This window comes from Theropithecus gelada, chromosome 5, assembly GCF_003255815.1.
Source record: "Theropithecus gelada isolate Dixy chromosome 5, Tgel_1.0, whole genome shotgun sequence".
Taxonomy (NCBI): Eukaryota; Metazoa; Chordata; class Mammalia; order Primates; family Cercopithecidae; genus Theropithecus; species Theropithecus gelada.
This window is the reverse complement of record NC_037672.1, coordinates 2,980,723-3,005,046: the sequence shown is the minus strand read 5'-3', so window position 1 is coordinate 3,005,046 and position 24,324 is coordinate 2,980,723. Positions and strand designations below refer to the sequence as shown.

At 56.6% G+C, this 24,324-nt stretch overlaps 3 protein-coding genes and 1 long non-coding RNA gene across 17 annotated transcripts in view; 2 read left to right on the top strand and 2 right to left on the bottom strand.

Moving 5' to 3' along the window:
* NOP14 (NOP14 nucleolar protein) overlaps positions 1-8,788 on the top strand; it is a 29,389-nt gene extending 20,601 nt beyond the window's left edge. The window contains exons 11-18 of one of the 2 annotated variants that reach the window (XM_025385540.1): positions 185-320; positions 1,138-1,239; positions 2,445-2,598; positions 4,361-4,520; positions 4,967-5,114; positions 7,039-7,157; positions 7,341-7,496; positions 7,752-8,788. In XM_025385540.1, the coding sequence (XP_025241325.1) occupies positions 185-320; positions 1,138-1,239; positions 2,445-2,598; positions 4,361-4,520; positions 4,967-5,114; positions 7,039-7,157; positions 7,341-7,496; positions 7,752-7,851 (1,075 nt within the window). In that variant the 3' untranslated portion in view covers positions 7,852-8,788. The remainder of the gene's footprint in view (positions 1-184; positions 321-1,137; positions 1,240-2,444; positions 2,599-4,360; positions 4,521-4,966; positions 5,115-7,038; positions 7,158-7,340; positions 7,497-7,751) is intronic. The other variant, XM_025385541.1, reaches the window with a different exon arrangement.
* Positions 4,830-11,810, bottom strand: LOC112624686. The gene is made up of 3 exons (XR_003119460.1): positions 9,782-11,810; positions 8,880-8,972; positions 4,830-6,396 (listed from the first exon to the last, which is right to left on the bottom strand). It is a non-coding gene; the product is annotated as an uncharacterized LOC112624686 (long non-coding RNA).
* Positions 11,811-11,847: 37 nt separating this feature from the next.
* On the top strand, positions 11,848-16,262 carry MFSD10 (major facilitator superfamily domain containing 10). Of its 2 annotated transcripts, none has more exons than XM_025385543.1 (13): positions 11,848-11,931; positions 12,651-12,842; positions 12,931-13,027; positions 13,370-13,473; positions 13,821-13,979; positions 14,067-14,228; positions 14,606-14,714; positions 14,823-14,934; positions 15,168-15,276; positions 15,366-15,456; positions 15,557-15,604; positions 15,680-15,769; positions 15,877-16,262. In XM_025385543.1, the coding sequence occupies exons 2-13, from the start codon at positions 12,672-12,674 to the stop codon at positions 15,990-15,992; spliced, it is 1,368 nt and encodes a 455-aa protein (XP_025241328.1). In that variant the 5' UTR covers positions 11,848-11,931; positions 12,651-12,671; the 3' UTR covers positions 15,993-16,262. The 2 variants fall into 2 exon arrangements, with proteins under 2 accessions (XP_025241328.1, XP_025241327.1); XM_025385542.1 differs by having other exon boundaries at positions 12,647-12,842.
* A 466-nt stretch (positions 16,263-16,728) lies between these two features.
* Positions 16,729-24,324, bottom strand: part of ADD1 (adducin 1) — a 92,265-nt gene continuing 84,669 nt past the window's right edge. For 4 of the 12 annotated variants that reach the window (XM_025384727.1, XM_025384729.1, XM_025384732.1 and 1 more), the window contains 2 exons: positions 20,710-20,808; positions 16,729-18,637 (listed from right to left, as the gene is read on the bottom strand). In XM_025384727.1, the coding sequence (XP_025240512.1) occupies positions 18,285-18,637; positions 20,710-20,808 (452 nt within the window). In that variant the 3' untranslated portion in view covers positions 16,729-18,284. Of the gene's footprint in view, positions 18,638-20,146; positions 20,181-20,709; positions 20,809-24,324 lie in introns of all 12 variants that reach the window. The other 8 variants (XM_025384735.1, XM_025384738.1, XM_025384737.1 and 5 more) reach the window with 3 other exon arrangements.

The following is a 24,324-nucleotide window of genomic DNA, read 5'->3' as shown; positions in this document are numbered from 1 at the left end:
TTGTGGCCGAGTTTTTAGGAAATGGCAGAAGTGAGTGTAGACTGTTAAGAACGCTGTTAGAAAAAGCAGATTCATCCAGTTCTTACTTGCTCAGTCAACAGGTGATTTCATAGGAAAATGGCTTACAGGGTTTTTGTTTCTTATCTAAAGTCATTCTCTCCTGACTTACATTTCTGCTGAACAGGCACTTATATAATCTTTGCCAGATGTTTCCTGAATCTGCAAGTGACGCTGTCAAATTTGTTCTCCGAGATGCCATGCATGAGATGGAAGAAATGATTGAGACCAAAGGCCGGGCAACATTGCCAGGGTTGGACGTGGTAAGCAGAGTTCAGTTTAGGCACTGCCCCTGCCATGGAGGTTCTGTTTGGTATCACAGAAGGCCGATGATGGGTACGATGCTCTTGGCTGCGCCCTGTCCCTCCAGGGTGATCTGGAGTGAGAGCTGCAGGGCAGCGAGCCTGGGAGGGGAGGGCGCTCCTCCACTAGCCACGGACTAACGTGTGGGTCGTACAAGGAGATTCTGGTTTGATTCCACGTGAATGGTGCCGTATTTGGTCCAGTGACAGAAACGTTGGAAGGCAAATAGAACCACAATATTTTCCATAAGGGCCCAAGCCTATAGACTGGTTTTAATTGGTCTCAGTTCCTGTGTCATTCAGAGGTTGGAGACATTTGAACACTAAGATTTTTAACAATTTTATAACAGCCTCATGCTGTATTTTCAGCTTTAGTAACTTTAAGGAAATACTTGCTGAGATATGCTCTTTATTGCCTGGTGTTTGTGTTGAAATGGATTCACAATAGTTAGCAGAAGCTTAAAACTGTAGGTAGGACTTAGGTTAATGATTTTAATCAACTCCCCAAAACGGGATCTGAGCCCGTGTCTGTGACCATTGCTGACTGCTTCAGCGAAGCCTTCACGGGCCTCAGCACAATGTCCTCACTGTACGTTTAGCTGTTTGACTCACGGTGGTTGGATGCCTGTTCTGTGACACTGAGGCCAGAACTCTGGGCCAAGGAGATGCACCCTCTCCTCCCCAGAGCCTGTTCTTGGCTCCGGAGTGTTTGTGGGGAGGGCATATGGATGGACTTCATTTACCTTCTTTAACCTGTATGGTAACACTTTCTTTCCAGCTCATTTATTTGAAAATCACTAGGTTGCTGTTTCCAACTTCCGACTTCTGGCACCCGGTGGTGACTCCTGCCCTCGTGTGCCTGAGTCAGCTGCTCACCAAGGTGCGTCCTCTCCACACACGGCAGGGGCCGGCCTGCTGCAGCACGGGTGGCCAGAGCCACAGCCCCTCGGGGCCTTGTGGAACATAAGCGTGGCTGTTTAAGGGCCGCAGAGACTGAGCACTGGGGTTAGGCATAAGAGGGCCCATCTAGGCCGGGCACGGTGGCTCAAGCCTGTAATCCCAGCACTTTGGGAGGCCGAGACAGGCGGATCACAAGGTCAGGAGATCGAGACCATCCTAACATGGTGAAACTCCGTCTCTACTAAAAATACAAACAGTTAGCCGGGTGTGGTGGCAGGTGCCTGTATTCCCAGCTACTCGGGAGGCTGAGGCCGGAGAATGGCGTGAACCCGGGAGGCAGAGCTTGCAGTGAGCTGAGATCCGGCCACTGCACTCCAGCCTGGGCAGCAGAGCGAGACTCCGTCTCAAAAAAAAAAAAAAAAGAGGGCCCATCTAAAAGAGCCCTAGCTCGAGCAGCCCAAGATGTGGGTGGGAGTGGGAGAGCCTGGTTTGGCACCTCAAGGTTACAGATGGTGGGACCCCAGAAAACAACCTTTCGAGTTAGTGGTGAAGTTATCCAGTGTGAAGATAAGGACTTTTATTCCCTTTTTGGCTTAAAAAGTTCAAGCTGTTCCTTTTTCTTTATTAGGCATGTGATTGGTACATGCTTACTGCAGTAATCGTACGCTCTGTATGGGTGGAAGGAACTTTATAAATAGTACAGCTCTGGCTGGGCACAGTGGCTCATGCCTATAATCCCACCACTTTGGGAGGCCGAGGCGGGCAGATTGCCTGAGGTCAGGAGTTCAAGACCAGCCTGGCCAACATGGTGAAACCCCGTCTCTACTAAAAATACAAAAATTAGCTGGGTTTGGTGCCACATGCCTGTAATCCCAGCTACTCCGGAGACTGAGGCAGGAGAATCACTGGAACCTGGGAGGTGGAGGTTGCAGTGAGCCGTGATTGTGCCATTGCACTCCAGCCTGGGCAACAGGAGTGAAACTCTGTCTCAGGGGAAAAAGAATCACTAAAGCTCTTTATGTTTTTGTCATCTCACTTGATCCTCTCAACACTGCCATAAGGTGCGGGGGTTCCCTCTGTACCCGTGAAGTTCAGTGGGGTGTGTGGTTCAGGGAAGCCCGGTGGTTGACCTAGCATGGCATGACATCGTCCCAGGACAGTAACCCCCCAAATATTCTTTTCCAGTGCCCTGTCCTGTCCCTCCAGGACGTGGTGAAGGGCCTGTTCGTGTGCTGCCTGTTCCTGGAGTATGTGGCTTTGTCCCAGAGGTTTATACCTGAGCTTATTAATTTTCTTCTTGGGATTCTTTACATAGCAACTCCAAACAAAGCAAGCCAAGGTGAGTTGATTTGAAGAAGCTTCCTACCAATATTTTATACTTTAGAGTGTTTTAAAGTAGTTCATACTCATTGTAGAAGGTTTAGAATATGGAAAAGTAGAGGAAACATACAAACCTGCCACCCGCCGTCCTGAGTAGCACCCTCTTTCCCTCTGTGTGAGCTTGCACATGCCACGTGGGGAAAAGCAGCACCACCGGTGACCTGTGCTGTCCAGCGTGGTCTCCATTGGCCAGAGTCTGAACTGAGACATGCCCCACGTGTGACACATGCCCAGGTGGCGAAGACAGTGCCAGAAATACTAAAATATTTTAATTTTTTGTATTATGTGTTAAAATCACAATATTTTGGTATTTGGGGTTAGATAAGATCTATTGTTAAAATCAATTTTACCTTTTTACTTTTTCTCACATGACAACAAGGCAGTGTGAAAGTTCTCGTGTGGCTCACACAGGCATCGTTGCTGTGTTGCTTCTGTAACGCTCTGAACTCGGGAGGGAGGGTGACAAGAGCAGCGCTGGGATGAGGAGCAGTCTGCCCACTGCCTGCCCTCCTGGGCCCTCACCCCAGCCCCTGTGCTCCTCCCCCTTCCCCGATGCCAACTCTGCTCCTGGATGCTTCCTCAGCACTTGCTGCTTCCCTTTGTGGGTGTGAAGAGCTGTGCAGCCTCTGTCCTGAACTCTTCCATGTCTGTGGATGCCTCTCCCAGCCTGAGCAGAGGTTGGACCTCAAGGCTAAGACCCCCGCCCTCTATTTCCAGTTCACTGTGCAGTGCCAAGCACCTGCATGTCGAGGGGACTGACCTGAGGAGCAGGTGCTCTGGCGTCATTCACACTGCCAGCAGAGTCCCTTCCGAGAGGGATCTGGCCATTCCTCCGGTTCAGTGCTCCCATTCTGCCACCCCCTGGCTCCCGAGGCTCCTGTCTGTCAGGCTTGGTGCTGGGCGCCAGAGAGGCGCGGCCACCCACATGCTCCCTGCCTCAGGGAGAGCCACCTGCAGATTGCTGCGGTCCCGCGTGTGAAGGGCTGTGACGGAACAGGCTGGGCACGGGTGGAGTCAAGGAGGGGGCGTGCATCTCGGCTTTGGGGGAGTGTGGGACGGGGCTTGACCCACCACCTTCCCCTCTCTCTTGGCCTGGCACCTCCGCCCCACTGTGCCTGTCTCCATCCCTCCTCCTGCAGCCACGCCCTCAGCCTGGATTGCCCTTCTCCGTGGATTGACTCCTGCGTGTCCTACAGGCCTTTGCTGACATCTGCCCCCTCAGGCCTCTCCTGCCCTGCACCATCACCCCTGACTGACCCTGCTGTCTGCCCCCTGCCCCTCTGCTTTCCTTTCTCGTGTTCTGTCTGGTCCATTTGCTCCTCGGGGTGCTGTTCGCTGCCTGTCTCCCAACAGGGGCAGGGACTTCAGTCTGTTCCTGGATGTGGCCTGAGCTCCTCATCAGCCCCATGTGGTGCCTAGTAGGTCCCAGGACGTGTGTTGCAAGCAGGCCTCCCAGGCAGGATCAGGCACTTGGCTCTCACCGCACCCCCTGCCAGAGCTTTCCCCCCTTCCCTGAGGTGTCCCTGCCCACACTGAAACCCTCAGTGTCTGGCACAACCCAGAAACATAAAAATCAGTGTGTGTCTGTTAAGAGAGTGAACTTCATAAAAATCAGTGTGTGTCTGTTAAGAGAGTGAACTTCCATAGGCTTGGTGCTGCAGAGCCTGCTGGGAGCCCAGTAACATTCAGGCCATCTCTGTCCTGTCGCACTTGGAATTCAGGTTCCACTCTGGTGCACCCTTTCAGAGCACTTGGGAAGAACTCGGAACTGCTTGTGGTGTCTGATAGAGAGGATGTGGCCACGTGGCAGCAGAGCAGCCTCTCCCTCCGCTGGGCGAGTGGACTGAGGGCCCCGACTTCAACAGAGGCCAATCACATCCGGTATGTGAGGGGACCCCACTTTGGGGCCTGTGCCCTACGCGTCCCCAGAGGCAGGAGGAGCCACTCATGCTTTCTGATGGGCTGTTAGCGAACTTGCTGCCCGGCTGTTTGGCTTGATGGAGGGTGAAAGCCTTTCTGAGGCATGGTGTCCCTTTTTTTTTCATTTTCAAAATACATTTGTTTGATTTCACAAATCATAATTTGGAGCCAAAAATGGAGCCACCCCATCCCAGCTGGCGCTGCGTTTCCCACAGCCTTCCCTCCTGCATTAGGCCTGACACTGAGCCTACCTTGCCCATGGGTGTATGGGCCCAACCCTGGCCAGCTAAGGTGACCACATTGAATTTTTCAGCCTAGTGGAAGTGGGGAAGTTCATTTTTGCCATGTTACTGGTTTTGTCAGTGACAAATAGAACAAGTTGGACTTCTTGCCTCCTGCCCTCACAGGCTGTCCTGCCTGGCTGTGGGCCTGGCCCTGCTGAAGCGCTGTGTGCTCATGTACGGGTCCCTGCCATCCTTCCACGCCATCATGGGGCCTCTCCGAGCCCTCCTCACAGATCACCTGGCGGACTGCAGCCACCCCCAAGAGCTCCAGGTGAGGCTTCCTGGCCACTCGGGTGCTTTACCTGGGCTCAGACATGTCCCCGAGCTGGGGCCGAGCTGGTGGCATTTGGTCATTTGAGGCTGCAGCTCTAAGTCAACACCATCTGCAAAATCACAAGCATGAAAGGAAAGTGAAATCCCAAAACTGGGCAGTGACGGTGAGCAGTGCTGGGCTGCAGTAAAGCAGATGCTGCATCTCAGGCGGTAGCTGGGAACTGTCGCCTTGTGTGCCACCTCCAAGAGGCCGCACAGAGGGTGCACCAACGCCCAGGGCTCAGCCCCTGCTAGTCCTGGACAGTCAGCTCTGAACCGCGCCCTGCAGTCCTGATGGGTTTTCCAAGGGTGGTCTTACCATCCTGCACAGGGTGACAGGAAGCCCCAGTGGACAGTCTCAGGTGGACCCAAGAATGAGTCTTCGATGCCGGGCACATCCTGTCCTCTATGGGCTGCTCGAAATTCACTTACAGCCTATCCACCTCTCTCCCTTTCACCCTGACCCTGACAGGCTGTACCCTGCATCCACTTCCTGCTTGACATGGCTGTGGCTTGTGCCTTTCATCCTGCCCCAACCCCGCCCCTCAGCCCGCACCAGCGCAGGATGCTGCTAGAGCCGAAGGCATCAATGCCATGTCCACAGCTGCCCCCACAGGGGTGCCCCGCACCACTAGCACAGCCCTGGCAGCCTTGCCTCGTGCCCTTCCCTCATGCGCTCCGGCCTCCTCGCAGGCCTGGCTCCGTCTCGGGAGTTGTTCTCTGTACCTGGAACTCCTCACAGCCGTGCTGCTCGCACCCATGCCCTTGGGAAGCCAGGCCTTCGCTGGCCCACACTGCGCCGTGCTCCCTGTGTCTTGTCTGCGGTGCGGACCCCCAGGCACGTGACACCGTCCTTGTCTCTGCCCCACTAGGATGAGAGTTCCATGAGGACAGCAACTCGGCCCGTCCCTGGCCAGGTCCCTGGAGCATAGAGCAGACAAGCCAGCCATCACAGACTCCCATCGCCTAGTCAAAGGCTGATGAGGAGGAGACATTAGCTCTGCCTCTTATCCTGTACCCACTTTCTGCTGATGTGGCCGTGGGTTGTGCCTTTCATTTAAAAAACTTTGGGTTGGCTGGCTGAGCACAACAGGCCTTGTGGTCTTTGTAGACTGAGCCAGTCAGGCCCTTGAGTTTAGCCTCCATGGAGATGTGGCATTCAGGCACTCGAAGGTTACATCCAGATGGGCCCAGGAGTGGCTGTGTCTGTGGGTGCAGGCAGCCAGGGTTCCACGACACACCTGTGCAAGAGAAAGCGGGTAGGACCAACGTCAGTGAACGGGCTTTCGGGAGATTGCTCAGAAGCCACCAGCCAACTCTTCTGGAAGCCAAGGTCTTGGCGAAAGTGGGCTTTAACCATCTGTTGGTTCTGTTGGCTTGAAAATAAGGTCAAACTGCCAAGACTAGTAGAAACCCTGCCCCACTTGGCACCAAGCGTCAGTCTGCACACCTGGGTTCTAGCATGCACGCGGCCCCCCATGGCAGAAGGGGGTTCTCCTGTGAGCCTTCTCACAAAGCAGGTGGCTCATGGCCTTTCGTGCCAAGTTTGTCTGGGAAAGGGGTTCTGTGGACGTTTCTGGCCATGAGGAGCACAGACTATCATGACCTCCAGGTCCCCTCCTTTCAGAGTGCTCTCCGGGGCCAGCACACGGGCCCCTCCCTCTTCAGCAAGACAGTGGCTTTACTTTGTTTTGGCTGTGCCAAACCTTGAGCAGCCATAGCCTTGGCTTCCCCTCCACCAGTGGGCACACAGCAAGGGCACCGTCCTGCTGCGGGGAGCTCGCAGTACTGTCCTCAGCTGCCTGGACACCGCAGCACATGTGCGTGGAGCGCAGGTCGCAGCAGGCGAGTCATCGCAGCGTCGGGGATTGCGTGTTTTTCAGGAGCTGTGTCAGAGCACACTGACCGAAATGGAAAGCCAGAAGCAGCTCTGCCGGCCGCTGACCTGTGAGAAGAGCAAGCCTGTCCCACTGAAGCTGTTCACGCCCCGGCTGGTCAAAGTGTGGGTGTTGGCAGCATCTCCCTAGGGGGCCGGGACTGGGGGCTCAGTGGGAGGTGACAGGGGGTGTCTGCCAGTTCTGCAGTTGAGCAGATGACTACGGAACGAAGCCACACTCCCGAGCAGGCTCTGGCCGAGAGGTGGGGACAGATTCTTGCTTCCTTAACAGTGGCTTTTTGATTGTAGCCTCGAGTTTGGAAGAAAACAAGGCAGTAGTAAGGAGGAACAGGAAAGGAAGAGGCTGATCCACAAACACAAGCGTGAATTTAAAGGGGCTGTTCGAGAAATCCGCAAGGACAATCAGTTCTTGGCGAGGATGCAACTCTCAGAAATAATGGAACGGTGAGGGGGACGTGTGTGTGCGACATGATTGTGATGTGACTCAGCTTTGGTGCTGTGTGGCCCTGGGCAGAGCACCGGGCACCTGGCCTCCCACAGCCTTGGCTCTGGCTAGGGGCTGGAGCCAGGCAGGTTCGCTTCCCCTCTGTTTGAGCTGAGCTTGGCCACAGTGGCTAATGTTCTGATGTGGGAGAGAGAGGGCAAGACGCTCTCCAAGAACTAATCCAAAAATGGGCATTTGCCTTTTGTTTCTTTCAGGGATGCAGAAAGAAAACGGAAAGTAAAGCAGCTTTTTAACAGCCTGGCTACACAAGAAGGCGAATGGAAGGCTCTGAAGAGGAAAAAGTTCAAAAAATAAATTACATTTTATAAATTAGGCAAGGAAATACTGGACATTACCTCACATCTGCAATTCCAACCCTCTGGGAGGCCAAGGCAGAAGGATTGCTTCAGCTCAGGAGTTCAAGACCAGCCAGGGGGAGGACCCTGTCTCTACAAAAAAAAATTTTTTAATTAGCCAAGTGTGGTGGCACGTACCTGTAGTTCCAGGTACTCGGGAGGCTGAAGCAGGACTGCTTGAGCTGAGTCCAAGGTTACAGTGAGTCGTGATCGAGCTACTGTACTCCAGCCTTGGCAACTGTGCAAGACCCTGTCGCTTAAAAAAAAAAAAATAGATCTTTTTTTTTTTTTTTTTTTTTTGAGACAGGAGTTTTGCTCTTGTTGCCCAGGCTGGAGTGCAGTGGCGCAACCTCCACCTTCTAGGTTCCAGCGATTCTCCGGCTTCAGCCTCCCCAGTAGCTGGGATTATAGGCATGTGCCACCACGCCCAGCTAATTTTGTATTTTTAGTAGAGATGGGGTTTCTCCATGTTGGTCAGGCTGGTCTCAAACTCCCAACCTCAAGTGATCCACCCACCTTGGCCCCCCAAAATCCTGTGATTACAGGTGTGAGCCACAGCACCCAGCCAAAAAAGTAATTTTTGTTAAAGTAGTAATGCTGTAATGTTGGTGTGATTCCAACCTCCAACCACCTCCCTACCCCCCACAGTTTTGTTCCTGTTAAAACACCTCCTGATGAAATAAAATGAATTCTGAAATGCACCTCTGGGATCGGGAATGGTCTGCGTGGTGTCAGCTGCGACTGGTTCACTGCATCTGGACAAGCCTCAGTTCGTGCTGCCAGGGTTGGCACTGGGGATTCTGGCCAGTGTAATTTCTGTCAACCACGGACATTTGCCTTCATGTGTAGAATTTACACTGTTGTTATGCAAATTATATTTTCTATTATAAATGAAACAAGTTTGCAAATAGCTTAGAAATCAGAGAAGGGAAACGTCACCCACAGTCCCCCTGCTGGAACAGCCACGGTTGGCCTTGCCCTGCTTACGTCCTTCAGTGGATGCTTCTGGGCGCTGGGGCCTCCCATTCAGGACACTGCACTGTGGGAGCTGGGAGAAGACTGGGTTGCATCTGTGCCAACCTGCGATACAGTTTCCGGTGAGAATCAGAAGATGCACATGTTATGGATGAGACAGCTTTTTAAAGTGCTTTTACCCTGCACTAACCAAGAAGGAAGTCGGCCCTCAGCTTTACTGGACCCAGGAGGGGCTATGAGCTGTAAGGAGTAATGACCCCCCTTGAACTTGACAAGCTGGCCAGGGAGCCACATCCCGAATGCCACGGCCACTTCCTCACGGTGCATGGTTTGTTGGACCTGCGACCTTGCAGAGGGAGGGGCTGAAGTAGGAGTTTCCCTGAACCAATATGGTATGCTGTCTTACAGGCGGAGGCATTCCCCAATGGACGATGGAGCTTGTGTCCTTAGCCAGCATCCCAGGAAAGCCGCCCAGGGTCAAGTTCACGCCACATGAGATCACACGGACCAGGCTGCCCTAGTATATGCATGAAGCATCGCTGAGGTCACACATCTAGCCACAGTGACCATGGTGAGATTTAACCAGACCAGGACGGGGGAAGTGAGGAAGGTGACAAGGACCCAGTTCCAGCTTCTAACGAGGTGTGGGATCTTTAGGCAAGGAAGAAGGTGCTGCGGAGAATGAGTCTGGCTTTGTTCTTGTTGGGAGGTGTTGAGGCCACGGCTGGAGCACAGCATGAGCCATCCTCAGTGTGAGAGGCAGTTACTGCTGTGGTTGGGCTGCCTGGTAGGCCTGGAGCTAATGAGCCAGTCTCCCCCTGCAAAGTGGAAGACAGAGACAGCGATGGTGGCAGCGGGACTGAAGCCAGCAGCTTGAAGATGAGGCTCAGTCCTGACAGGGGCATGTATCTTACCCAGCCTCCCCAGAGGGCTCCGAGACATGTCTGGCAGGTGCAAGGATCCACAAATCTAGAAGGGTCTGGGCTTGTCACATCCACCAACTAGGCTGGCTGGCTTGTCACCGTGTAGGCCCAGGATGCTGTTATCAACGGCTGCAGAATTTCACTCACCGACAAATTTTCTCTGCCACACGGCTACTGCCACTTTAATTCACCAAGCCAAGCCCTTGCACTCAGGACCCTGGCCCAATTGTCCAAGCAAAGAGGAAAAGAAAACAGGACAGAAAAAAATGCGGGACCAGACCAGGCACCTTGCTCTCCGTTGAGGCCTTGCTATCCAACCCAGGACAGAAGGTGCCGGCAGCAAGCTCATACACCCTAGCTGTGTCATGTCATCGAAGAGGGCGCGTGATCCAGCTGGAAGGGTGGATAAAGATGTTAACTGTCCAATGGGTTCACCTTCCCTGTTACCTAGACAGCCAATTTATCAAGAAAGGGCATTTGCAATAGAGAAGAAGTAATTCACACAGAGCTAGCTGTGCAGGAGACCGGAGTTTTATTACTCAGTCTCCCTGAGCATTTGGGGATTGGAGTTTTTAAAGATAAGTTGGTGGGTGGGGGCAGCCAGTGAGTCAGGAGTACTGATTGGTCCGGTCAGAGATGAAATCACAGGGAGTCGAAGCTGTTCTCTTGCACTGAGTCAGTTCCTGGGTGCCACAAGATCAGATAAGCCGGGGTGGTGCCAGCTGATCCATCAAGTACTGATCTGAGGCTTTACAATAGTGATGTTACCGCCAGGAGCAGTTTGGGGAGGGTCAGAATCCTGTAGCCTCCAGCTGCATGACTCCTCAACCATAGTTTCTAATCTTGTGGCTAATCTTTTAGTCCCATAAAAGCAGTCTAGTCCCCAGGAAAGGTTTCTTTTGGGAAAGGGCTATTATTTTTGTTTTAAACTAAGTTCTTCCCCAAGTTCAGCCTGCGCCCAGGAATAAACAAGGAGAGCATGGAGGTTAGAAGATGGAGCTGGTTCTCTCTCACTGTTACAAGTTTGCAATGGCAGTTTCATAGGAATGCCTGTCCTCTGAGGAAAAAGCGAGTAACAGGTTGTCTTTTTGACTGCAGGTGGAAAAACGCATCTATTAGGCAGAGGTGGGGCTTTGTTCTTACCCACAATTGGAAGCTCTGTGTGGAGTAAAGGCAGCGTGTGTGCCACCTGATTCCTTTCCCCATGTGTATCTGGTTGGGGTCGGCCACAAGAGATCCGCACCTATTTTAGAAGGTGGGAGGGGAGGTGGGAGCTGGCTGTAGGCCCGGCGGTGGCGCGGTTCCTTGAGTGTGCTGGCCCCGGGGCACGGCACGGGCAGCAGCCAGGCCCAAAGCTTCTCCTGTCTAAAGCTCCTCCTGCCCAGGGGACCGTTTCCTCCAGCGCTGGGTCAGGTGCTTCTGCGCCCGGCAAGAGCGCCAGCTCCTCCCTGACCCAGGGAACGGGGTCGCAGGCCCAGGCGGCCAAAAAGGTGCCAACCGGGTCCTGTGGCTTTCAGTTGTCTCTGCCCACCCAATTCACACCATCTTTCCCCCTCAGCCGCCTGTCCTGGGACTTCAGGCTCTGCACCAAACGCAGCAAAAGTAGCTGCACAGAGACAGCGGGGTCGGCTCACGCGGCCCGAGTAGAATGGCTGTGCTGCTGCCCCAGGCCCGCGACCACCGCTGTGTGTGTGGCAGGAGTCAGCCCCCCGGCGTGGGGTCCCGAAGCCCGCGGTCCTTCCACGGGGAGGGCCAGGCCCGCACGGCGCAGAGGCTGGGGGACGGGCTGCGCGACGCTCGCCTGAGGCCCCGCACACGTGTACACCTCAGGCCTATGGGTCCGCTCCGCGGGGCAGGCGTCGTCGGCCCAGGGAGGCCAGGCCGGGAGTCTCGGCCTCCGGGTTACGCGGGGGCACAGCTCCTCCGCTCCGGTCAGGGTGCTGCTAACCCACGGCCGAGCAGTGAGCCGCAGGACAGGCGAGAACCCAGCCACGCCCACCGGCCGGAAGACAGCGCACCGACATGTTCGTCACTTCCGGGGCTTGGCGTGACCGGGCGTGGCCGTCCCGCCCCTGGCGGCGAGCCTGGCGCCGTGTTCCGCGTCCGTGCGACCGTCTGTCCCGAGCGCGCAGCCGCGGCAGGTGCGGGGCGGGACCGGGGGCGCGCGGGGTGGGGGGCGTAGGGGGCGCGCGGCGTGGGGGGGCGTAAGAAGCGCGCGGGGTGGGGGGCGTAGGGGGCGCGCAGGGTGGGAGCGGGACAGGAGACGGGGCGTGGGGGAGGAGGCGGGACCGGGGGCACGCGGGGTGGCGCGGGTGGGAGGCGCGCAGGGTGGGGGAGTGGGGGACGCGCGGGGTGTGGGGCTGGACCAGGGGCGCGCGGGGTGGGGGCGGGACCGGGGCGCACGCGGGATGGCGGGGTGGGAGGCGCGCGGGGTTGAGGGCGCTCCCGCGTCCAGTGTGTAGGCCGTGGCCCCCGCCAGGGAGGCCGAGTCCGGACCAGGGGCCGGGATGTCGGCGCGCGTGTTGGGGTTGGGGTCCGGGTTCCCCGCGGCTTCAAGACGAGGGCGTGGGAGGCGCGGCCGTGGGGCGGGGTGGGGCCGGGCTGGCGATGTGCTCACCCCGGTTCCTGGGGACCGTTGCCTTTGTGGCTACGATTTCTTGTGCAACCCCCGAAGCCTGCGTTTTCTGATGCCTGGGTCGGGGCGGGGGCATCGCGCAGGCCAGAATGGCCCCTGCGTCTGTAGGCCGGAGCCTCTGCCATCAGCCCCTTTAGGGTGCTCGCCAGCTGTCGGGTGTGGGGGCATGGCAGGCCCTGGAGGACCCAGTTTCCCCGCTCACCCGACCCGCCACACCCCAGCCAGGCCAGGTCAGAGCAGCCCACCATGGGACGGGGAGGGGGTGGAGGCTGCACCCCGCGCCCACCCATCCACCAGCAGCCACCAGAGCGCCGCGTGGTCACCGTTGTCTTCCTTGGCCTCCTGCTGGACCTCCTGGCCTTCACGCTGCTGCTGCCCCTGCTTCCCGGGCTGTTGGAGAGCCACGACCGTGCCCACGTGAGTCCTTGCCCTGCGGCCACAGTGCCCCCCGCCCCCCAGGCCCATTGGACCTCCCCAGCCCTTATCGTGCCTCCTCATCCCCTAGGACCCCCTTTATGGCTCCTGGCAGGGTGGGGTGAACTGGTTTGCCACCGCCATCGGGATGCCAGTGGAGAAGAGATACAACAGTGTCCTGTTCGGAGGTATGGCTGGCTCTGTGCCCCTGGCGGGCTCTCTATGGTCCTATCTTTGGTGGACATGGTCCAGCCCAGGCCCCTCCCCAATTATTAGTCCTTCCCTTCCCACTCTCTGGGCTGGCATCTATCTGGTGCCCTTGCCCACACGTCCTGGCTCCTGGGCATGATCCCTTGCCTTTGCGTGTCAGGTTCATCCCCTTTCTCATCTCTCCACTGGGGCCTCCTCGGCTCAAGGGCCATGGCCTGTGAGTGTAGGGCCCAGCATGACTGGACCCTCAGGACGGGGCTGGACATTGGCCTTGAGGGCCCTGAGACCACATCCCCATGATGGTGACATCTGTCTCTCAGGTCTCATTGGCTCAGCCTTCTCTGTCCTGCAGTTTCTGTGTGCGCCACTCACTGGGGCCACCTCTGACTGCTTGGGGAGGCGCCCGGTGATGCTGCTGTGCCTGGTATGTCCCTGGGGCTGGGTGCCCATGGGGAAGCCTCCTCCCACCCAGCCAGTAGCCCCATGGGGTTAGGTGGGGAGAGGGAGGTGGCTGTGGGCCACTCATGGCCACTTGTTGGCCCTCATCGCATCCTGGAGGGGGTTCTCTGGGGGACCAGTGGCTCCTGTTGCAAAGCCAGGCTTTCGAGGAGGTGCTCCTGGCCCCTAGGAAGGCATTGAGAACACAGTGGCCCTCAGATGCTTCGAAATAGGGCTGGGTTGAGGGGTGTTGCCTGGGTTACCAAGTCCTACTCTGAGCCACTCCTGGCCTTAAGTGACCGCCCCTGCCCCTTGGCCCCTGCCCCTGGGCAGATGGGTGTGGCCACCTCATATGCAGTCTGGGCCACCTCTCGGAGCTTTGCGGCCTTCCTGGCCTCCAGGCTGATTGGGGGCATCAGCAAAGGGAACGTCAGCCTCTCCACGGCCATCGTTGCTGACCTGGGCTCGCCTCTGGCCCGCAGCCAAGGCATGGTAAGTGCACAGGCTGGGCCTTTGGGGTCCGGGTGTGGACTTCTGGGCCTGGGTCTCCCTGTGCAGCTCAGGTGGCCTTTTCTCTAGGCGGTCATTGGGGTGGCCTTCTCACTGGGCTTCACCCTGGGCCCTATGCTTGGAGCCTCCCTGCCCCTGGAAATGGCACCCTGGTTTGCCCTGCTCTTCGCAGCCTCCGACCTGCTGTTCATCTTCTGCTTCCTGCCAGAGACACTGCCCCTGGAGAAACGGGTAGGGCTGCGGTCCGGGACCCTTGGTTCCCTAGCGCTGTAAAATGCCCCTGTGTGCCAGCCCCAGGTGCCAGGGAGGCTGGGCCGCCCTCTTGGTGTTGGGGCTCTTGAGGCCACAGTCCGCAGGTTGCCAGGCCAGCAGCTGCTCTTGCAGGCTCTCCAATCCCATCCTCACAGGCGCCATCTGTCCCCCCCGGGATTCCGTGATCTCCGGTCCCGTCCCCACAGGCGCCGTCTGTCTCCCTGGGGTTCCATGATCTCCAATCCTGTCCCCACAGGTGCCATCTGTCCCCCCGGGGCTCCGTGATCTCCAATCCTGTCCCCACAGACGCCGTCTGTCTCCCTGGGATTCCGTGATCTCCAATCCTGTCCCCACAGGCGCCGTCTGTCTCCCTGGGGCTCCATGATGCGGCCGATCTGCTCAGCCCCCTGGCCCTGCTGCGCTTCTCAGCCGTCGCTCGTGGCCAGGACCCACCCACTGGAGACAGTAAGGACTCAACCCACCCAAGTGTGGAGCCTGCTCTCCCTTGCACGTCCCCAGGCGGAGCCCTTCCCCGCTGTGGTCACCTTCTCAGCGCCCTCCACCTCTCCCCAGGGCTCAGCAGCCTGCGCCGCCTGGGCCTCGTCTACTTCCTCTACCTCTTCCTGTTCTCGGGCCTGGAGTACACGCTGAGCTTCCTCACACACCAGCGCTTCCAGTTCAGCAGGTGGATCCTCATCTGGGGACAGCCTGCTGTCTTCCTGAACGCTCCTGTCAGGGATGACCCCTCCCAAGCCCCATCCCCAGGAAGCCTTGGCAGCCACTCTCGCCCTGGCCCTGCCCCGGGTGACCCTGCCCCGGGTGACCCTGCCCCGGGTGACCCTGCCCCGGTGACCCTGCCCAGTGACCCTGCCCGGTGGCCCTGCCCCGGTGACCCTGCACTAACGCTCCTGCTCCCAGCCTGCAGCAGGGGAAGATGTTTTTCCTCATCGGCCTCACCATGGCCACCATCCAGGGTGCCTATGCCCGGCGGATCCACCCCGGCGGGGAAGTTGCTGCCGTGAAGCGGGTAGGGGGCTCCCTCCGAAGTGGGTGGCAGGCAGTCCCCTGAGCCCTGTGGGGCACGGGCTGTGCTGAGGCTGCCGTGCCCACCTGCAGGCCCTCCTACTGCTGGTGCCTGCCTTCCTCCTCATCGGCTGGAGCCATTCTCTGCCCATGCTGGGCCTGGGGCTGCTGCTGTACTCCTTTGGTGAGTGGCCCTGCCCTGGCAGGGGATCCGATGGGCAGCAGGGGCTGGGTGATGCGCCCTCCCCTGGGCTGATGGGAGCCTCCTCAATGTCCCCCACCAGCCGCCGCCGTGGTGGTGCCCTGCCTGTCCTCCGTGGTCGCTGGCTATGGTAAGACCCTTCCCTCAGCCAAAGCCACCTAAGCCGGAGAAGGGCAGTGGCCCCTGACTACGCCTCTCCCCACAGGCTCACCAGGGCAGAAGGGCACGGTCATGGGTACACTGCGCAGCCTAGGCGCTCTGGCCAGGGCCGCAGGGCCCCTGGTGGCTGCTTCAGGTGAGGGCGTGGGATAGTGCTGGGACAGGCTGGGGGCCGGGCACCTGCTCTCACCTCCCCAGTGCCAGCCCCCTCGGAGCCTGGGTGACGCTGCCGTCTCTCCGCAGTGTACTGGCTGGCCGGGGCCCAGGCCTGCTTCACTACGTGGTCCGGGCTCTTTTTGCTCCCCTTCCTCCTCCTGCAGAAGCTGAATTATTCGGCACAGACGCTCAAGGCTGAGTAGCTGAGCCACTGTGCCCAGGCTGTGGGCACCAGGCAGAGTGGGAGCCTGGGTCAGAGCCCTGCCCACTGCCTGACCCCCCTCCTTCCCAGTCCAGGGAGACCCTGTGGGTGGGAGCCGGCCCCCCAGCAGGAAGCCCAGGCAGCTCCTCCAGACTCATTCCTGTTAATGACTCCAGGCGGCAGCACTCCGAGGCTGTCAGGGTTTCTGTTTGTTTTCTAAACTATGCACCAGGTTTCTGATGATGAAATAAAGCACCTGTTTTATACCAAATGCCTTTCTCCATACGTAGCCGGGCCTCTACCCACACCAGGAGAGGCAGCTAGAGCTGAATGAACGGTTCCACTGACCAGAAGGGTCTAAGGCTCTTCGAGACCCTCAGTTTCCCCCTCTGCAGTGGCAGCCTGGGGACTCAGGCCCCTCCAAGGCTGGGGTCAGCCCTGGCCAGGTGGTATCTGGCAGTGTGCCCGGCACCCTGGCAGGGTATCTCCCGCACAGAGCCCTCCCCATCAGACATGAGCGTACAGTGACGGTGAGACTGGGACCGTGGGGACAAGGACAGGCCAGCAGCTCCCTGGACACCCTGAGTGCCCGTGGGGACAACAGGAGTGCTGGGTGGAACGTCCTCCCGCACCCATGGCTGCAGATGACGTTTTATCAAGACATGAACATTTGGAGGTCTCCTTTCGGCACACAAACTTGGGAACAAAAAAATTAAAATATAAAACTGCTTCCCAGATTTAGACAAAGAAATTGCTGAAAGAATTTTATTTGTGAGTAAAACATGTTACACTGGAGAAAGGACATTCAGGACCTGTCCTTCCAAGTCGGTGTCCATATATGCAACTATATTTCATGTTGTAATACAAAGGATTAAACTACAAAAGTGAAAATTAAGTCATTGCATATGTGGGGTAAAGGAAAGGATAAAAGGGGATAAAGGAAGAGTCCACGGTTAAGGACTTTTCATTCTGCCTTGGCAACAAAACGACACAGAAGAGAGGCAGCACGCTTGCCCGCGTAGCAGGCCCTGCGGCTCAGAGGAAGCTCGAAGCGGCAGGCAGTGCCATGCAGCAGCCTGCTTCTCGCTCGGCCGGCCAATCAGTGGGATCCGAGGTGGCTCGGCCCATCATGCCCAGGGTCTGAGCCCACACCTGGCACCAGCTCTATCAGGGACCTGTTGGGCCCACACAAGCTTGCCTGCACCTAGTCAGGCTGGTACCAGGCAGCTCCTGAAATGGGTCACCCTCCAGTTCCTGCTCAGCAGCTCTGAGCCCTTTTCCAGCCTCTTCCAGGGAAGTGAAAACAACAGTATTAGCCAAGGAGCGCACGTCTCAGGCTCCCTCAGTGACCACCATGTCGAGGGGCCCCGGGGCTACTCTCCACCTCGAGTTACCTTTTATCACAACTAGGGCATCTTTCTGGCTGAGTTAACGGTGAGAACAGATCCCCTGAAACCTCCCCCAAGTAAGTGAAAAGTGCTCTACTATGGGGTCTGGAAAGAAAAAAGCAAAAAGCCTGTTCACGTTCACAGTCAAAAAATATAAGCTAAATTGTAAACCTACTCAAAGAAAATTCTAGAAAGGACTCTTCCCCTCCTGATACACCTTCCCTATGACAGGAATCCAGAGACCCAAGTGAAAAAACTGAGCTCCTGAATCTGGTTGTGGTCAAGGGATCATCGGTCAGACATGCATAGCATCGCGTTGGGTGCACACAGGCCCATCTGCCGCTGGCGTTTCCTGCCCAGCGTCTGGCCCAGACCTGCCTCTTCAAGGCCGCTGGTGGGCACACGAGTGTTTTCACGGGACCAAGGCTGTGTATATAGACTTAAGTGAGATCACTGAGCAGAGAGAATGCCACATGGAACCAGGAGTCTGAGTCCGTCACCTGAGACCTTAGGGTGGAGGGAAGCCGAGCAGAAACAGAATGTGCTGATTTCACAACAGGAAGGGTGGCAGGAAAGGTCAAGGCTCAGGAGGGTGACACCTGCGGCCACAGCTGCAGAAGCCTCCAGTACCTTCCAGCTAGGACCATGACTTAGTGCCTCCCCGCTGTGGGGAGAGCACGTCTCCCCCAGAAGCTGAGGCTGAGAGGACAAGAGGCGGGGGGTAGGGCTGCTGCGCACACGCGGGGTCAGCCCAGGGCTACACAGGGCTGCTCACGTGCGGGGACCCCTAGCTAGTGGAGGGCTTGGCTTTTTGCATTCCATTACACAAGGACAGGGCACGGACGCAGTCGGGGACTCTGGCGGGCCAGGGTCGCTCCGGACAGGACAGTGTTAGCGCGGGGCCTTCAGGAGTCACTCTTCTTCTTGCTCTTCTTCAGAAAGGACGGGGTACGGAACTTCTTCTTCTTTTTGGACGGGGACTTGCCTGGAGACCCATCGCTGCCAGGGTCCGCGGCGGCCCCCTCCTCGGCAGCTGAGGGGGCAGCCTCTTCAGCCACCGGGGCTGGGTCTGGGGCTGGCTCGGGGCTGGCCTCAGTAGGGGCCTCAGTGGGGCTTGGGGGTCTCTGGGCTTCCTCCTCCTTCTCTAACATAGGGAAGCCGAGTGCTTCTGAAGGCTCGTCAGGGGACAGATCGGGGAGAGTTGGCTTAAAGGTGGCGGCATCACTGTCATCTCCAGTAGCTGGCTCCGGCACAAGGTCTAGTGGGTGAGGTGAGAGACGGGGTTAACGGTTCCTGCCCAGATCTCAAAGGGCAGCTTGAGATGGGGGCACCCCACACAGGAAACTGCCATTTCATTTTACTCTACGGATTTTTACCAAGGCAAGAAACTTAAAATATGGTCTACTCTACTGTACGGCTGGATGGAGCTAATATCACAAAACGCAGACTTGGTCTCGGGGTAGCTTTTAGCTCCTCCTTGTGGGCAGTGTGCTGACACCACCAGACTCCGCCCCAGGCTTGGGTCCCCCCACCAGAAAGACAGACTGCAGCACAAGCTGAGGACAGCTAAAGGAGCCACGTCCCGCTTTCATTATGTGAAGAGAAGTCTGCCCTGTCACCCTAAGGGCATGTATTCACAGTCGTGAAATTAAGTCTAAGTTTGGGTCCACAACACCTGGTGTCCCCCAAAACAGCCAGTAGAAAATTGTGCGTAACTCCCACAGCACGTATGATGTCAACATCCAAAAGAACAAAGCCGTTTAGGATGGAAGTTAATTAAAAGGAAAAAGACGGCCTTTAAGGCAAGGAGCGGGGGCAAAAACTCCCAACCAGCATCAGGAGTGGCCCTCTGTGAAGGAGCACGTAGGCCCTGAGGACACGGCCTGGGGGCGCCTTCCTTCCACACTTACCCGGCACCCGCTTTGTCCATTCCATTCGTAAACAGCCTACAACATTACCAGCAACTGACAGGTTAGACACCACAAGCTGTTTAGTGTTTAAAAATCAAGCCACACATCAGGGCCAGGGGAGTCAGCCGAGTGGTTAGGAGCAGCACAGGAGGCCCAGGCCCCAAACCCTCAAGGCTTTACCTTTGGGAAGCTGGAAGTGCCCCCACCCCGCCGGCTGCCCCAGGCTAATTCCAGGCCAGGCTTCTTGAGGCTGGGAGAGGGCTGTGGGCACACAGGCGCCGCTCCCTGTGAGGAGGTGGGGCCCACTCTGCTGGGCACAGTGCGGCTGATGCTAGGACAGAGGCTGCCCCAGGGCGCTCGCTGTGGAGAGCTGCCATCCTCTGAGCCAACATCACACTGGCTTTAAAAGGGTCCAATATCCGCTCCTCTGCCCACCTTCCTTGGACCAGCTTCAGCAAAGCTCTAAGGCAATCCGACCCCACACAGCAGGTGGCAGAACCCCAGCCTGTCTGAACCAAGGCTGCCCTTAACGTCTGATCCAGTGTGGTAAAACCCTCCCACCAAGCAATCCAAAGAGACCCTCGAAGGCCGGAGGTAAGAACCTCTGAGGCCCAGAGTGCTCCAGTGGCGCCTAGGTGCATAGAGGCCCTGAGGGAGGCACCCGCTGCCGCTCAAGGCAGCACAGTGCTCAGGTGACTGAGCCACTTCCAGGAAGGCCTCCAAGGGACTGGGTCCAAAAAAGGGGGGGCTTCTGTTTTTATTTTAAATAAACAGAAAACAAAATAAACAACAAAGAAGCAGGAGAATGAGGCGAAGCACAGGGCACCGGTGCAGAGCGGAGGCAGCGCGGTACTTACTAGGGTAACAGGTACTCTCTAGCGCATCCGTCTCCTGCTTGTGACGCAGCCACAGGAAGAAAAAAGCACAAGGAGAGAATCTATGCATTCAGTCACAGCCATCAGGTTACAGAAGAAGAAAGGCAGGGCCATGGGCTTCACGAGAGACACGGATGTACGAGACCGAGGGACAGACACCCGGGATCACACACCACAGACACACGGTGGCTGAGAGGCAGCCGGCGTGTGGCTCACACAGCGGAGAGCAACTCCGGAGGTGGCATCTGCATGACAACACGGCACAAGGAGTGGGCGAGCAATGGGCAACGCAGACACCAGCAACCACGGTGGGTTCCGACCCCCGAGGCCAGCCTTCCTACTTGGTCACAGCTCACATACAAATCTGTTTTGCCTGGAGTTACCCAGGACAGAACCAATATAGGAGAAAAGAAGTGTCACGTCTTGGCGTTGATGCAAGCACACACTTCTCTGTTGGTGTTAACACAACTCCCGCCACATTCCGCCACAGCGCGCACGAGCCGTGCACCCTCCCACAGTGGCGGCCACTGCCACCCAGAGCTCACCTTCCTCCAGCTTGATGGGAGTGCTGGGAGGTGGGTGGGGGACCGCAGGCTGGTCTGGAGGACTCTTTTCTTTCTGTTCTCTAGCCTCGTCCAGATTCTCTGCAGAGAAACAACAAGGATATGATAGGAGCTGTGGACGCCATGAGCCTGCACCTGCCTCCGTGGCAGATGGGGCAGCCTGCTCGGCCGCCCTCTGAGAAGGCAGGGCTCTCAACCCTTTCCCTGTTCCTCTCCGAGAGCGGATAAAGGAAGCTGTGACCTGGGTGTTGACTGAAGTGAATTTCAGAGAAACATGAACAACTTCAGATACAAAATTCATTTCTATTCTTATTCCAAAGAGAATCTGCCAGAGCTGGCTCTGTGATGGACTCAAATGGTGTGCCCTGGCCTGTCCCCTGCTGTCCTGTGCGAGTAGGCGGCCCCTCCCTCCCAACCTTCTCCCTGCTAAGCAGGTGGCGGAGGGTCCTGAGCCCACTCACCACCTCAAGGGACATCACATGAGCAATTATTTTGGTTTTAATTCTGTGGTAGGGCATTTTATCCCAATAATTTAAACTTGGCAACTGTAATGCATATTTTTATTTTATAAAGTGAAAAATGTTAATAAGAACCAGAGGAAAAAATGCAGGAACTAGCATCCTGGATATAGAAAAGGATTCCAAGTCTACTTCTCGTTTGAGGGAAAATATGGATCAACACTATGCTAATTCCTTCCATGTCTGTCTTTATTTCAGAAGTTTAGATTAATAGCTTTGAATCAGCAGATCTGTATTTTGAACAAGCAGCTGTCATTACCCTTCTGAGCTCCCAGGGCCTCTGCTCCCACCCTAACAGCTGGCTCACCTCCCCAAGTACCATGTTGGCAGCTACCTTCCAGAAGCCAGGCGCCCATAAAAAGGCCGCCACACCACCTATCTGAGTGAGCATACAGCCTCAACCAGGAAAAGGTGCTGACCTCCGGCAGCCAGCCTGCATTTTACCTGTGGCACACACTCCCCTCAGCCCACGCCAAGGGCCAGATCAGACCTCCTGTGGGTTCTCCTGCTAACAGCTCTGTGATCACAGAGCATGGCCAGAGCCGTCCCCATCCACACTCAGCTGCCATCACAGCCCTGCTGAAGGAGCCTCACACCAGGGGGTGGGGGGGAACTCCAGGTATCTTGTTTGACTGAAAAACAATCCAGGTTACTCAGATGCCAGGAGACTCCAAAGGGCAGACACATCTCTGTGTACATGTGCACAGAAACTAGGATTAGGCCACATGACCCACAGCTCAAGCCGACTACCTCTACTTCTTGCTCTAAGGCAGGTAATTACAGCAATGGCTCAAAGCTTCACTGGAGGGAGACAACCAGCAGCAGGGCCCGGTGTGTGTGAAGGCCTGAACAGTAAACAGCGGTGTAACACTGAAAAACAATTCAGCAACTCAAATTTCAGTAACAACTACGTAATGCAGTGGCTGGTCTAGAACAAGACAAAAACCGGTTAAGAGGTCCTCTTAGGAGGAGTGCCTAGTTCCCAGGATGACTACAGCCCAGGACAGTCCCACACACCGAGGTCGCTCCAGCAAGGCCGACCCCAGAGGACTGAGAAGCACACTGAGGTTTCAGTAAAAACCTGAGTTGAAGCTAATGGCCCTGAGGATGCTGGCGGGGGCGCCGTGCCCCTGGTTCTTCCTGGTGCCAGCACCAAGGTTGCTTAGAGCCTAGTGGACAAGAGAGCTGGCAGCAGGGAGCTTGGAGGAAAAGCAGCTGATTCCCCACGAGCCCTCAAGGAAGAGGAGACCTGCTTCTCTCATTAGTTCTCAACATTTTCTTTTCAAAGCTGACACCTGAAACCACCTGCTCCATGAGGGTCTGAAACGAGCCGCTTATTTTTATTCATTGTAAGACTGCCCCATCTTTGACCGCCTTTGTCAGTGAGCTACCAAGAGAAGGGCAGGCTGCACCAGCCACTCCTGACGGGACCTGGGCACATGCCAGGGCAGTCAGCATGTTCACCCTCAGGCCTGTGACCACACCTGCACAGGAGACCCTCAAGGTTTATGGAGAAAGAGAATTTCTGTCAGAAACCCCAAGCCCTACACACAAGCACCGCAAGGACATTCAGAGCATCCCCCTGCACAGAGGCCAGGGCTGACTGCTGTGATCAAAGACCCAGTGAGGAAAGCAATGCACTTTTGTCCAGATCAGGGCTCAGCCATGCACAACCTCGTTCTTGGGAGCCGCCCTGTCTGAGCCCCCTATTCCTCTGCTCGAACTGGGGGAAAATGACCAATCTCGCAGGGTTACTTTGGGAATGAGATGAGATGTACGCACAACAGCACTGGGCATGTGCCCAGCACGATGGCTCAGCAATGATGAGTGTTAAGAATCAAACCAAGTAAAGGAGGTCTCTCCCCAGTGACGCTTCAACAGACAGAAATACCGTGTTCGTAAAAGAGACAAACGTCGGGGTGACTGTCAACATGGCCAAAGGAACAGCTCCGGTCTGCAGCTCCCAGTGAGATCAACCCAGAAGGTGGGTGACTTCTGCACTACCAACTGAGGTACCTGGCTCGTCTCACTGGGACTAGTTACTAGACCATGGGTGCAGCCCACGGAGGGCGAGCCAAAGCAGGGTAGGGTGTTGCTCACCCAGGAAGTGCAAGGAGTCAGGGAACTCCCTCCTGTAGCCAAGGGAAGCTGTGAGGGACTGTGCCTTGAGAAATGGTGCATTCCGGCTCAGATACTATGCTCTTCCCACGGTCTTCACAATCCACAGACCAGGAAATTCCCTTGGCTGCCTACGCCACCAGGGCCCTGGGTTTCAAGCACAAAACTGGTCACCCATTTGGGCAGACGCTGAGCTAGCTGCAGGAGTTCTTTTTTAATACCCCAGTGGCACCTGGAATGCCAGCAAGACAGAACCCTTCACTCCCCTGGAAAGGGGGCTGAAGTCAGGGAGCCAAGTAGTCTTGCTCAGCAGATCCCACCCCCATGCAGCCCAGCAAGCTAAGATCCACTGGCTTGAAATTCTTGCTGCCAGCACAGCAGTCTGAAGTCCACTTGGGATGCTGGAGCTTGGTGGGGGGAGGGGCGTCCACCATTACTGAGGCTTGAGTAGGCCATTTTCCCCTCACAGTGTAAACAAAGCTGCCAGGAAATCTGAACTGGGTGGAGGCCACCGCAGCTCCTCAAAGCCACTATAGCCAGACTGATCTCTAGATTCCTCCTCTTGAGGCAGGGCAACTCTGAAAGAAACGCAGCAGCCCCAGTCAGGGGCTTATAGATAAAACTCCCATCTCCCTGGGACAGAGCACCTGGGGGAAGGGGCAGCTGTGGACACAGCTTCAGCAGAGTTAAGTTACTGCCTGCTGGCTCTGAAGAGAACAGCGGATCTCCCAGCACAGTGCTCAAGCTCTGTTAAGGGAGAGACACTGCCTCCTCAGGAGACACCTACCAGCAGGGGTCGACAGACAACACCTCATACAGGAGAGCTCCGGCTGGCATCTGGCAGGTGCCCCTCTGGGACGAAGCTTCCAGAAGAAGGGACAGGCAGCAATCTTTGCTGTTCTGCAGCCTCTGCTGGTGATACCCAGGCAAACAGGGTCTGGAGTGCACCTCCAGCAAACTC

Bases quoted from the DNA above. Each gene is read 5' to 3' on its own strand.
- MFSD10 (XM_025385543.1), top strand. From the start codon at position 12,672: ATGGGACGGGGAGGGGGTGGAGGCTGCACCCCGCGCCCACCCATCCAC. The intron at 12,843-12,930 runs GTGAGTCCTTGC...CTCATCCCCTAG, and splicing joins AGAGCCACGACCGTGCCCAC to GACCCCCTTTATGGCTCCTG. The intron at 13,980-14,066 runs GTAAGTGCACAG...CCTTTTCTCTAG, and splicing joins TGGCCCGCAGCCAAGGCATG to GCGGTCATTGGGGTGGCCTT.